The sequence below is a fragment of the Balaenoptera acutorostrata genome, chromosome 19 (assembly GCF_949987535.1).
Source record: "Balaenoptera acutorostrata chromosome 19, mBalAcu1.1, whole genome shotgun sequence".
In the NCBI taxonomy this organism is placed as follows: domain Eukaryota; kingdom Metazoa; phylum Chordata; class Mammalia; order Artiodactyla; family Balaenopteridae; genus Balaenoptera; species Balaenoptera acutorostrata.
Genome location: NC_080082.1, coordinates 52,678,492 through 52,691,593, shown reverse-complemented (window position 1 = coordinate 52,691,593; position 13,102 = coordinate 52,678,492). Strand labels below are relative to the sequence as shown.

The window sequence follows — 13,102 nt, the reverse complement described above, 5'->3', positions numbered from 1 at the left end:
TGCCGAGGGTCTAGGTTCGATCCCTGGTCAAAGAACTAAGATCTCACAAGCCGCACAGTGCGGCCAAAAAAAATTTTTTTAACTAAATAAATAAAAATTAAAAAAAATTCACAAGTGGAGGAAATGCTAAGGTTCAGTTGGAGTATAATAAAAATAAAGATGGAGTCTAGTGGAATTCCTTGGCTGTCCAGTGGTTAGGACTCTGCACTCTCACTGCCAAGGGCCCAGGTTCAATCCCTGGTCAGGGAACTAAGATCCTACAAGCCGTGTGGTAAGGCCAAAAAAAAAAAAAAAAAAAGATGGAGTTTAGAAAAAAAAAAAACAACTCAGTTTGGGTTATGACCACCACTACTAGAATAGAAGAGAAAACAAAAACACGGATAGCATGCTTTGGGTGAAACTTTTCATTATAATAATGATAGTAGCTCACATCTACGGAATCCTTAATACCTGCCAGGCACTATTCTAAGACTTTTAAATCTTAGATGGTCAGGGAGCATCACTGAGTCCTAAAAGCAACCCGAGGATGTAGGCGCTGTTATTATACACTCATTTCACAGGTGAGGACACCAGAGCATGGGGAGGTTGAGCAGCCAACCCCAAATCACATGGCTTGTAAGTCAGGCACCGTGCCTGAGCACCTTTCCAATAAGGATAGCTTGAAAAGCTCAGATACTATTACAACAGTGGCTACCATTTATTGAGCATTGTTCAATGTACCTCACAAGTGTCAGCTCACTGAACCCTCACAGTAAGTCTACAGGTAGGTTCTATTACTAACCCCCTTTACAGATGGGAAAACTAAGGGTCAGGGATGGTCAGTAACTTGTTCCAAGAGCGCTGGGGGGAGGGGCTTACCGTCATCATGTCGTCACACTTCATATCAGGCTCGTCCTCATCCTCACTCTTGTTGTAGAACTTGCGGAAGAAGTTGAAGGCCACCACGGTGTACAGGTAGACCACCACCGCCAGGAGGCCCACAGTCATCAACAGCTGGGGATGGGCAAGGGGCCGTCAGCTCCACTCTGGGTTTGCCCCTCCCCCATGCCCAGCCTTCTCTACCTTTTTTAAAAAATATTTATTTATTTATTTGGCTGCGCTGGGTCTTAGTTGTGGCACAGGGGCTCTATAGTTAAGGCATGTGTGATCTTTAGTTGCAGCATGTGGGATCTAGTTCCCTGACCAGGGATCAAACTCAGGCCCCCTGCACTGGGAGCACAGAGTCTTAACCGCTGGACCACCAGGGAAGTCCCCAGCCTTCTCTATCCTTGCCCCAGTTCGGCCCAGGTGGCCTTCCCCCTGGGGTCTCACCACCCACACCCGCCCTGGCTCAGCCCGCCCAGCCTTGCCCCTCCTCACCCTACCTGCCCAGCCCTCACTCTCCACCCCTCCTCAGACTGCCAAGCTCGTCCCTCCAGGCTCACTCCCCTCAGACAGGCCCCCTCCACACCTGTTTCCCATTGTGGGTGACAGAGGAGAGGATGGTGCGCAACGTCTTGACCCCCATGGCAATGTCCAGGAGGTGGGCGGCAAAGAAGAAGTTGTTGTAGTGACCCAGGAGGGACATCACCATGTACCAGCCCAGATACAGGAAGGACTGTGGGCACACAGAGCTGGGGTCAGCGTGCATTCATGAGGGTCAAGGAGTACTCTGGGCGCCAGGGAACAGTTGAGAGTGTTGGGCATGCTCTGCGGGTCAGGGTGCCATCTCTGGCTAGGGATTATTTGGAGGATCAGGAACAATGGGGCACTCTGGGTGGGAAGCCATTCTGCAGGGAGTTGGGGAACCCTCCGCAGAAGGACATAGTCTGGGAATTCAAGAGTGTTCTGGGTGGTAAGGAGCCTTGGGCGGGTCAGAGGTGCACAGGGGTCAGGAGTCAGTCCCTGGTCGGGGATACCTGGGGGTGGAGCCCCCAACGCCCTCGGGCCCTTCTCCTGCAGGCCCCTCCCCGCCCCCCCCCACAGGGCCCTCCTCACATTGTCTGTGAAGATGACCCCAAACTTCCAGATCTGGTACTTGATATCGATGGACATGAGCCTGTAGGGTGGAGGGAAGAGGGATGGCCAGATGCTGGAGGGTCAGACCCTGGCCACCTCCCCTGCCTGTCCCAGGCCTGTGCAGGGTCACCCCTGGCTCACCAGGTGAGCAGCCCCGGCGGTGGTTCAGGCTTGCGTTCATTGTGGGCTGTGATCTCCAGCGTGGCCAGATCCATGCCCAGGAGCTCGGCGATCCGCTCCCTCCCATAGATGTCCCCGTGCTTGTCCAAGACCTACGCAGGGGAGCACAGGGCTGTGCAGACACAACTAGAGTGGGGAAGGTCATAGCCTGCATGGTTGGGGGGGTCTGGGGACACTCTGAACTTTGTGTGAGAGATCGGGGGTGCATTTTTCTGGGGAGAAGGGCCAGAGCTTTCTTCAGATCCTCAGGGGGAAGGTCCCAAAGTGATAAAGGTCCAGTTTACTCAGTAGCCAAATTAATTGGGATAATTTATTATTATTAGGCAGGTAGGCAAGGAATCCTATATAACTGGCGCCCCCACCCCGTCATCTATGAATTCATCTCCTCCCACTCAACCCCTCACTCACTCTGCTCCAGCCACACTGGCCTCCTCACAGCTCCTCAAATATACCAGGCACATTCCTCCCCCAGGACCTTTGCACTGGCCGTTCCCCCTGCCCAGGACACCCTTCCCCCAGATTCCCACCTGCCTCACTCCCTCACCTCCTGAGCACCCTGCGCGAAAGAGCAACCTGTCTGTGCTGATACCCATGCACTCCCCACCCCTCTGCGGGGCTTTTTTCTTCTACAGCACTTATCACCACCTGAATGCTATAAATGTGTTCCTCCTCTGTCTTTCCAACTTGAGGGTCCAAATGTGTTTACTGCTTGGATTCCAGGTCCCTAAAACAGGTCCTGGCACACAGTAGGTGCTCAATAAACATTTGTTGAGTGACTGAATGATTGTAACTGAATGTTTTCCTATGTGCCAGATACTGCTCCTGTAGTAGGTCATATAACCTTTACAACAACCTGGTGGGGTCTGCCCTCATTACTTCGCTTTGAATATGAGGGAAACTGAGGCACAGAAAGGTTGACCCCGCTAGGAACAGAAAAGCAGACAGTCTAGCACCAGAGTCTGTGTGCTGAAAATAGGATGCCTTACTTCCTCCCTCAAAACTAATATTCACTGAGTATTTACTCTGTGCCAGGCACTATGCTGTGCTTGTTACATGTATCGTCTCATTACAGAGCGGGAGGGGTGACTGTCATGCCCACTTCCAGACTGGCAATCTGAGGTGCTCCTCAGACAGTCAAAGCCTCTTGGCCAAGGTCACACATGAAGCAAGGGCCTGACGGGGTTTGGATGGCCTGGTGGCAGCAAGGAACCCAGCCCGGGAGGCCCTTCCACCTCCCCATCCACATCCTCTCACCTTCCGCTTGACAAATTTGTCCCAGTAGTTGCTGGGGAAAGACCTGCCAAGAGAAAGAAGCCACAAGACATTAGGGTAGGAGGGAATAGGAGCCACCAGCCAGGCCGGGGCGGGGGTGGGGGGGTGGGGGTTGGAATTCCAATGTTTTTCTCACAGGAGACAGAGGGGTCACATCTCACTCAGGGTCAGGCTCTAAAGACCCCAGGGCAGGTAACTTTTGCCCAAGGTCAACTCTTACCCCGCCCTCCCCCGCTGCTGTTGTTGGTGGAGCCCAGGTGAGGCAGGCGGCTCGCATTCGGAGCTGGGATGTGCAAAGGCCCCAGAACTGCACTCAGGTGGGGGGGGAGTCGGGACCAGCAGCCTGGCCCTGCTCGGGCTCCGGGGTGCTTTCTCACACTGTTTAATTTTATTTGATGATTCTGGCCCTTTATTTACCAGTTTTCTAATTTATGAGTTGATGTCCCAACACCCTGCAAAGGTGGGCCAATGAGTTTTGCTGGGGGCGGTGGGGGGTGAAGTGGAGATTTATTATGAGTCCATGGATTTAGGCCTATTTGATGTGTGTTTCAATTTGTGGCACTTCCTATCCTCATCAATGCTCAGACTGTCCTTGATTTGTCCACGGGGAGCCCCTTCTAAGCTGGCAGCAGGGTCCTTTCAGCATGTCACCACTTTTCAGTGAGCACACCCTTGCTTTCTGACATAACAAGATAATCCAGGCTCATCTTACACTTCCCCAACCCAGCCCTGAAATCTGCCACTTCTTCGTGGAGTTTGGTTCCTTGTCATGGGAAATGGTATTTAGAAGTCAAGGTCTTGGGCAGACACCATTTTAAATAGGTGTCTCTCTCTCTCTCTTTTAAGCATGTGTACTTGAATGTGTGTAAGTTAAATGTGTCTTTAATGGTGACAATGAGAGTATAGGATGTCCTTGGTATGGCTTCTCTCTCTCCTTGCACCACTTCACTAGGCAGGACCCCATAAGAAAATAACTTCCGGGACTTCCCTGGTGGTTCAGTGGTAAACAATCTACCTTCCAATGCAGGGGACGTGGGTTCTATCCCTGGTCCGGGAAGATCCCACGTGTCACGGGGCAACTAAGCCCGCACGCTATAGCTACTGAACTCGCGCGCCTCAACGAGAGAGCCTGCATGCCGCAAACTACCGAGCCCTCGCGCCCTGGAGCCCGCGCGCCACAAGGAAAAGGCTGCTCGCGGAAATGAAAGATCCTGCATGTGTGCCTCAACAAAGATTCCGCATGCCGCAACTAAAGCCTGATGCAAAAAAAAAAAAAAAAAAGGTGTCTTCATTAAAAAAAAAAGAAAAAAGAAAATAACTTCCAACCCTCACCTAGGGCTTACAGTGCCCCAGAAACCACACTAACTCATTTCATTGTCACAAGGTCCTAGTGAGATCGGTGCTATTATATATCCCCACTTTACAGATAAGGCAACTGAGGCACAGAGAGGCCAAGTAACTGGACCAATAATTCCCAGCTAGAGTGAGGCCAACCCAGGGTTCCAACCTGACCTGGTGTTCTTACTCTACACACGCCTCCCTCTAAGGATGCAGCCCCGCTGTACGAACACATAAGATGGGACTTGACCTGGGGGAAAATGGAATGGGCTGGGAGTGTACTTTGAGGGTCCAGAGTCCCACCACGTTGCCCTCACAACCCTCATTTCCTCTCTGGGCTCAGGTTAAAAACCAAATGATTTCATATATTTCCCACTCATGGCACCTGGTGAGAATCGCACGTGGGGACAGAATTTAAAATGCAGGTTCCTGGGCGCCACCTCAGACTCACTGAACCAGAATCCCCAGGGCTGGGGCCCAGGAACCTCCATGTGTCAGCAGCACCCCCAGAGGTACTTTAATGCACGGGAAATTTGTCTGTACTACTAAGAGGAGGACAAAGGCTTGGGGAGAATGAGTCAGGACCGGCAGTGACTGGAACTCCGGTCTTTTGCGGCCTGGGCTGGGACTGGAGTGGAAACCCAGCTCTGCTTCCCCAACCCACCACGAGGCTGGGGTGGGCCCTTACGGAGTGTTGAGCACCAGCCGGTCCCACTGCCCCTTCACGTCATCGTCTTCAGGCTGCTCTGTGATGTAGAGGCCGTCAAACTCCAGCTTCCGGGCCAGTTCCTTCTCCCGCTTAAAGATCACCAGGGGCACCTAGATCATGCAGGGAGGCAAAGGGGTGGGTGTCAGGAGACCACAGCCTCGGCAGGAGCTAGGACATCTTGCTGGAGCCTTCGTGAGACCCCACATCAGAGGAGCTTTCCCAGAGTGATCAGGGTAGTAGTGGGGAAACGTGGTCAGAGAGTCAGGGCTGGGATGAGGAAAAAACCCGAGAGAGCCCAGAACTGGCACCTGCTGCAGCCTGGGGCCTCCCAAGGGAAGGAGGAGGAATAAAACAGGCAGGTGAAAGGAGGTGGAAGTGGGGCAGAGCATTCCAGGCAGAGGGAACAGCACTTGCAAAACTTCTAAGCCAAAAGAGCTCTGTTCGTCCAATTGTAAAGTATCAAGATTTGCTGAAGAGTCAGTTCTCGTGGAACCCATACTGAAGTTTTCGTAATACACCTTACGGGGCATCACAAGCTCCAGGCATAGTCGATGTCAGAATCCACATCCCCCTGTTGGCACCCATGTTATGTCTGAGGCCCACAGACCCTCACAGATATTAATTCACCAACTGACCAACATGCAGAAAATAAATATTCCCGAATGACAAATTTTGCTTCTTGATCCAGAAATTAACATCGTCACAGGACCCATCTCCTCAGCTGCGACCCGTATCAGTTCCCAGATTGAATATCACCCTTGCTAAAGACCCCAATCCTGTACTCAGTCCCCCAGCCATACCCCAACCCTAGACCCCCCTCTGTCCCAATCACTGTGTGAGATGCCCCAGCCCCTGTCCCGGCACACATCCCCTCCAAACACACACACACACACACACACACACACACACACACACGCCCCAGCCCCAAGACTGTGGTCATGACCCACCTTGAGACAGTTGTAGCCAATGATGCAGAGAAAGGCCACCAGCGTATGCAGAAGGCTCAAGCAACGCAAGGCAGGTTCCATGTAGCCCGTGCTCTCCTCCAGGAAGTAGTACACCATGTTCTCATCCTCGTCGCCCTCTGCTTCCTCTCCGGCCCCCGAGCCCCAGCCAGAACCTCCACCTGACCCTGCTCCTGACAGGTCCCCAGCTGCTGAGCTCTGCATATCATCCTCCCCTGGTGGAGAGTCTGAGACCTAAAGGGGGACAGAGGTCAGTCAGGGTGGGGACCAGGTGTCCTGGTACCTGGTCTGCCACACCCAGAACTGGGCCCTCATCAGATACAGTCTCGGCAGGACTGTCCATCAAGATCAAAGGGTGGGCCCAGGACCCTAGCTAGCAAATCAGATTCTGTCCTGGGAATCTGACTATTGAACTGAGTGACAGGAGGACTGAAAACAGAGTTGATTCGTCTTGATAGTGGAGCCCTAAAGAGACTACTTTTAACACTAATATTAACACTAATACTAAAATTAGTAGTAGCTATCATTTATTTATACAGCACCTTTTTTTTTGCCAGGTACTATTCTGAGTACTTTACATACATCAACCCTCTTTTTTTTTTTTGGCTGGGCCTCACACATCTTGCAGGATCTTAGTTCCCTGATCAGGGATTGAACCCGCGCCTTCAGCAGTGAAAGCGTGGAGTCCTAACCACTGGACCGCCAGGGAATTCCTCATGTTAATCCTCTTTTAATTCCCACAGCTCTAAGATGTAGGCTCTGTTATTATCCCATATTACAGATGAGGAAATTAAGGCACAGAAAGGTTAAGAACTTTGCCTAACATCATGCAGCCAGTGAATGTTAGAGCCAGACTCTGATCCTACAGAAGCCATGCTCTGACCATTCTGCTAGACTGCCCCTCTGTCCTGTTATCTAGATCTCGCGCAAGACCCCGAGGGTCACTTTGTCCTTTGGGAGGCCTGCTTCTTAGCCCTCTCCTTCTCTTTCATGAGCTGCCCATTTCCTCCTCCCCACAAATTTCTCTTTAGCTTATGTGAGAACAAAGAGATGTAACCAAATCAGCGGGTGTTGCAGAGAGGGGACGGCCTGCACCCAGGGGCACAGGGCTGGCCAGTGGCAGAGCTGAGCGTGGAACCCAGGACTGATTCCCTGCACTAACTCCCACAGGGCACTCAGGCATCTGTTCCAAAAGGACCCAGACACCCATACTCACCACCACAGGGGTCTTAAGCTCAAGGTGTTCAGCCTGAACCTTCCTGGGGACCTGAGCCCAAGACCTTGTCCCTGGTGAACTGCAAGGGCCCTGGGAACCCGTTAGGGGCTGAGCCTGCCGCCCCACAGCCCAGGTAAGCGCCTGATTCTCCCGGCCCCTCTTGATCAGCACCTTATAAAACAGCAGGATGAAGTTGATGGCAAATGCCAAGAAGAGGGCAAGGAATCGCAGAGTGTAAAAGTTCCGGGAGAGGTAGTTCTAAGATGAGGAGAGAAAGAAAAAGACAGAGCTCACGGTCCACTCGCTTCCCGGGAGAATTTATCCCAACATTCACCCACAACCCAAGCACTGGGGTCCTTAATATCTGGTCCCACAATCTCCCATTTATTGAGTGCTTATTGTATACCAAGGCCTGGGCTAAGAGCTTTATATACATGAACCTGTTTAATTCTCACCACAACCCTATGAAGTAGGTACTGCTGATAAGCCCACTTTCTGGATGAGGAAATGGAGGCTCAGGGTGGTGAGTTGTCTTGTTCAAGGTTACGCAGCCAAGAAGTGGCAGACCTGGGCTTTGAAGCCAGGCGGTCCAGCTCCAGAGTCCACACTCCCAACCACTCTGCCATGCTGCCTCCCGGGTGAGGGGACCCTGTCTGCTTCATCCCAGGCAGAGGACATCTACTTCCACCTCTCCCTTCCTCTCTTTCTCTCCATCGTTCTCTCCATCCCCCATTCTTCCCCCCAATCCTCACTGAACCACCCTCTGTCCAACATGTTTCCCTCAGCCCCTCATGTCAGGCTGGCCTGGAGAGGAGATAGGACAGATGGAGCCCTGGGCCCCGACCTCCCTTCTTCCGGGCTGGATGAGGAGATGAATTCTCCCCCCACAGGAGGAGCTGGGGCTGGTGTGGCAGCTCCTACCTGAAGGCTGAGAGCCAAGAAATAGGCCACGGTGGAAGGAACAGCGCCACGGCCTCAGTTGGATTTAGCTTTGGATAGAGGATGGGGGTGGGAAGCTGAGGCCGGTGGCCCCAGGTGCGCAAAAGCGGGGAGGCTGGAATAAGGATTGTGAGCGGGGAGAGGCCGAATAGCCAAGTGGGGACCACCTGAAAATGCTGCCCTGTGCCCAGGTCCTGCTCTGTCTGGGGACATCTCTGCTCTCTGCCCATATCGACTTCCCCACAGAGATGAGCCTGGCCCAGGTGGGCTCAAGGACAGGGTTGGGGGAGAGGTGGTGTGAGTGTTTTCTGGGAGAGGAGGCTTCAGGGTGCCCTTGCTGGGTTCCTCACCAAGAACTTCACCCTCTGTACTTCCAGTTCTCCCCAGAATTCCAGGCCCCCGCCTCCAGCCCCCTCCTTCTTTGGAGGGGGGGGAGGAGGAGCTGTCTTCTTGGGGGGTTCTGGTGGGGGTTCGGGGACTTCTTTCTTCTCCCCATTCTCAGCACTGCAGGGCAGGACACAGAGAGAGTGAGCAGGTGCCTGGGGAATGCATTCATTCATTCATTCATTCATTCAAAGCCATGCGCTGGGGCCCACCCCATGCCTGGTCCAGGTCTAAATGGTGCTGGGGACACAGTGGTGAGACAACTTCCAGCCCTGTCCCCATGGGGCTCCAGTCCAATGGGGTACAGACCCGTCACCAGACAGTGGCAGCCCGGAGTGGTCAGGGCTGGGACGAGGGTAGCTCAGGGACTTATGGGAGCCCAGAGGAGACACCTCTTCAACTTAGGGGGCGTGTCAAGGTAGGCTTCCCAGAGAAGGAGCCATGTGAGCCAAGATGGGGAGGAGGAAGGCTGAGACAAAGCACAGGGGAAGGTGTCACAGGCGGAGGGAACGGCTGGGAGAAAGGCTTGCAGGTAAGAGAGGAGCATTCATTTCTCTACTGCCTTTCACAGAGGCCCTCCTCTGGGCCTGGGCCTGGGATGGGTGATGCTGAGGTCCCAGAGTGACCAGGACATCCTCAGGCCCTGACCTCAGGAGGCTTCTAGTCCAGGAGGGAGGCAGTGATAGGGGCTGGGCCCCTTGGACCCAAGGCCACTCACTCGGCTTTCTCAGGCTCGGGCTCTGGAGGCAGCTCCCCTTCCTCTCCATCCACCTGGCAGCAGGGCAAGTATCAGGGCTGAGCCTGCACCCCAAGCACCTCTCAGACCTGCCTATTCCTCTCTGTGTCCCTTTCTGGCCGTTTCTCCTGGGCAATCTAAGTTTTACTCCCCCCCCCACCCCGCCCCAGAAGAGGGATTATGATTCTCATTTTACAGAGGGGAAACTGAGGCTCAGAGAGGTGGAGTGCCTTGGCTAAAGCACTGTGCAGAGTCAGGCTGGCTCCAAGTGGAGCTCTTCTCCCCTCATGGCCTTCCATCACCTTGACAACCGCACCCCCATGGCACTTATTGTACTGAGGGCCTGAGGATGCTTTAGGGGCCTCTGTCACGTGGACTACTTAATTCCCCACAACCGCCTGTATCTCTGAGGGTCTTTCCCAGTGTCTCTGACCCTATCTTCGGTCTTTTTAGTTCTTGGTCCTGCTTCTCCTCTAATTTGGTCTCTGGATCTCTTGCTCTTTCTGGCTCCAGATATTTTTTTCTCTGTCTCTCCCAGAATCACTACCCTCTTCATCGGGAGACTTCCTCCAGGTCTCCATCTCTGCGTCCATCTCTCAGTGTGTCTCTCTTTGTCTCTGCGTATCTCTCAGGCCCTCTCTCCGCCCTTTTCCTCTCTCTGTGCACCGCTCTCCAACCTCTATTTGTCTCTCTTTCCCTCTCTCACCCTACCTCCTACCCCAATCTCTCCAAAACCCTGAAGCCCCAGCCCCTGCTCTCACCCCCAGCTTCCTCTTGATGATAGGGGAGCCCTCGGGCGTGGGCGGCTCCACCGGCGTCAAGTCACCCATGTCCCCGAGGCCGCCGGCCCCTTCGGGCCGGAAGGGGCCATCCTCGGCCACGGCCACAGTCCCGTCGGCGCCTCCCGGGCCGGCCTCCTGCGCCGCCGCCTCCTCGTCGCCCGCGCCCTCCGCGGAGTCGCCCGCGCCTTCGCCCGCACCCTCGCCGTCCGCGTCGCCTCCGGGCCCGGCCGGCTGCTCGCCGCGCACCTCGTCGCCCGTGGGGTCGGGCATGCCCGCCAGGAGCTCGGTCATCGTCACCTTCTTGGCGCCCTCCACCAGGCCGCCGCCGAAGAGCGAGCCCCAGAGCAGGCGCAGCGCGCCCGCCGCCGCCCCCGCGCACGCCGCCCCCGCGCACGCCAGCGCCCCCCAGAGCAGCGCGGCCACGGCCGTCGCGGCCTCGCGCGCCGTCAGCCGCCGCAGCCGCCGCACGCGCCGCCGCAGGCTGCGGTAGCTGAGGCCCCGCAGGGCCCGACTCGCCGCCGCCGCCAGCCGCGCCGTCGCGCCCGCCGCCGCCGTCCCCGCCGCGCCCTCGGGCCCCGCCGCGCCCTCCTCTGCGCCCTCGGCGCCCGCCTCCGCCGCGCCCGCGCCCTCGTCGTTGTCCTCCCCCGGCCCGCCCTCTGTCTCCGAGATCTGCGCGGCGATCTGCATCTCGAAGATGGTGTCCTCGCAGAAGCTCACGAAGAGCTCCATCTTCTCCGACTCGCCGCCCTCGTTCACCACGTCGAAGATGAACTGACGCTTCGACTCCTTCACCTGCAGCGCGGGACGGAGGGGACGTGATGGGGGCGCCGTCGGCGGGGACTTGGGACAACAGCGGTGGCAGCCACGCGCGTTCGCCGCTGTTCTAAGCATCGTCGTTTTTATTTTTGAAAGCGAACCTATATAGCGCTCGCTGTAGGTGCACTTGTAAGAACCTCAGCAAGGCTAGGCCCTGTATCCAGCATTTTATGTATGGTCTCTCATTAAAACCTCACAAACCATCCTAGAAGTAGGGGCCGATATCCCCATTTTACAGATGAGGAAATGGAAGCCCAGAAAGTCACGTGTCCGGGGTGATGCAGCTGAGAGGTGGCAGGTGTAGGATTCGAATTCCCAACAAGCTGGTTCCAGAATCGATGTTCTTGGCTTCGACAGACGGAGCATAGTGGTTGAGGGCAAAGATTCTGCAGCCAGCCTGCCTGGGTTCGAATGCTGATTCTGCCACTGAGTTAGACTTAACTCTCTGGGCTTCGGTTTCCCCTTATGTAAATCGGGGAATAATAGTAGAACCCATGCGTAAAAGGGTTGGCGTGAGGATTAAATGAGTTAATAGATGCTGAGTGATTAGGACAGTGCCTGGCACCTGCCAAACGCCGCATAGTGCTTGCTATTGTGGTACTGCTGCATGAGCGCTAGAGGGCCACGCAGGCAGACATGGACTCCGGACCGGCGGGAGAACGTGGGAATGGGAAGGAGTGAGCAGGAGGAAGTGGGTGTTTGGAGGAATAACACTAACAGAAAGAGTGTGCACGGGGAGTGCACGTGAGGGGCGGAGCTCCCACGGGGTGTACTAGAGTGTGAAGCGCCAGTGGTGAACCAGGGCTTCCTGCAGAGGCAGGGATGTGCAGACGTCCCGGGTGCAAGGATGATGCAATGGCTTTTAAGCCAGATTGGAGAGGAGGAGTATACAGTGGTGCCCCAAGGGACACAGGTGAGTGTGCAAAACCTTGGGCGTTCCGGTGGAGTATGTGAAAGGGCCGATGTGCAAGAGCCTTGTGAGAGGGCACCGGGACTAAGGGAGGAATCCGGTGTGAGGAGGGCGTGGCGGCATGGGAGGACATGGGAAGAATGTGACCATGCCCGGCTCAGTGTGCTCGGCGGACATGGGCATATGGGGCAGGCATGCAAGGGCCTGGGTGAAACCGCGGGTGGGGAGTGTAAATGTGGGAGGGGTCTACAATTCATATGGTCAGTGCATGTGCGGCAGGATGAGTGTGCAAGAGGACCTGGGAGTCAGTGTAAGAGGGCCCAGAACGTGAGGGCAGGGCTCAGGGTAGGGCACAAGCCTGGGCGTGCATGAGCCAGGTGTCACTGAGGAGGAGACTCAGGGGGCCCAGGTGTTGAGATGATGGGAGTGCAAGTCACATGAACTGTGTGTAAGGTGGGAAGGGTGTGCAAGAGCAAGTGGGAGGAGTGTGCAGGTGCCTGGGGGCATCTGAGGAATAAAAGGGAAGTGGGAGTGCAAGGGGCAGGTAAGGAGCACGCAGGCTTGGTGTGCACGGTGAGTGTGGGCAGGAGGGCCACCTGGACAGCAGGGGCAGGGCCAGGGGCCGAGCGTGCATGAGGGGCACCTGGGAGGGTGAGAAAATGGGGGATGGGAACCACATGCAGGCTAAGTGTGTAAGGTGGGCTGGGGGCGTGCCAGGGCTACGTGAGCATACTTTGGAGCAAGTGAGTGTGTAAGGGGCATTCAAACACTTGTAGGCTGGGCATATTCGGGGCACATCAGGTCAAGGAGTAGGCCTGGCCACCAAGGACACGCAGGGGCTCTTGCGGGTGAGTTGG

General features: G+C 55.4%; 1 protein-coding gene across 4 annotated transcripts in view; it reads right to left on the bottom strand.

Annotated features, from left to right (window-relative positions):
* RYR1 (ryanodine receptor 1) overlaps window positions 1–13,102 on the bottom strand; it is a 116,732-nt gene that overhangs the window by 2,925 nt on the left and 100,705 nt on the right. For all 4 annotated transcript variants that reach the window (XM_057533766.1, XM_057533767.1, XM_057533764.1 and 1 more), the window contains 11 exons: window positions 10,499–11,311; window positions 9,720–9,772; window positions 8,968–9,121; window positions 7,850–7,936; window positions 6,445–6,696; window positions 5,477–5,607; window positions 3,433–3,475; window positions 2,140–2,270; window positions 1,978–2,038; window positions 1,451–1,597; window positions 859–993 (listed from right to left, as the gene is read on the bottom strand). In XM_057533766.1, coding sequence (XP_057389749.1) covers window positions 859–993; window positions 1,451–1,597; window positions 1,978–2,038; window positions 2,140–2,270; window positions 3,433–3,475; window positions 5,477–5,607; window positions 6,445–6,696; window positions 7,850–7,936; window positions 8,968–9,121; window positions 9,720–9,772; window positions 10,499–11,311 — 2,007 coding nt within the window. The remainder of the gene's footprint in view (window positions 1–858; window positions 994–1,450; window positions 1,598–1,977; window positions 2,039–2,139; window positions 2,271–3,432; window positions 3,476–5,476; window positions 5,608–6,444; window positions 6,697–7,849; window positions 7,937–8,967; window positions 9,122–9,719; window positions 9,773–10,498; window positions 11,312–13,102) is intronic.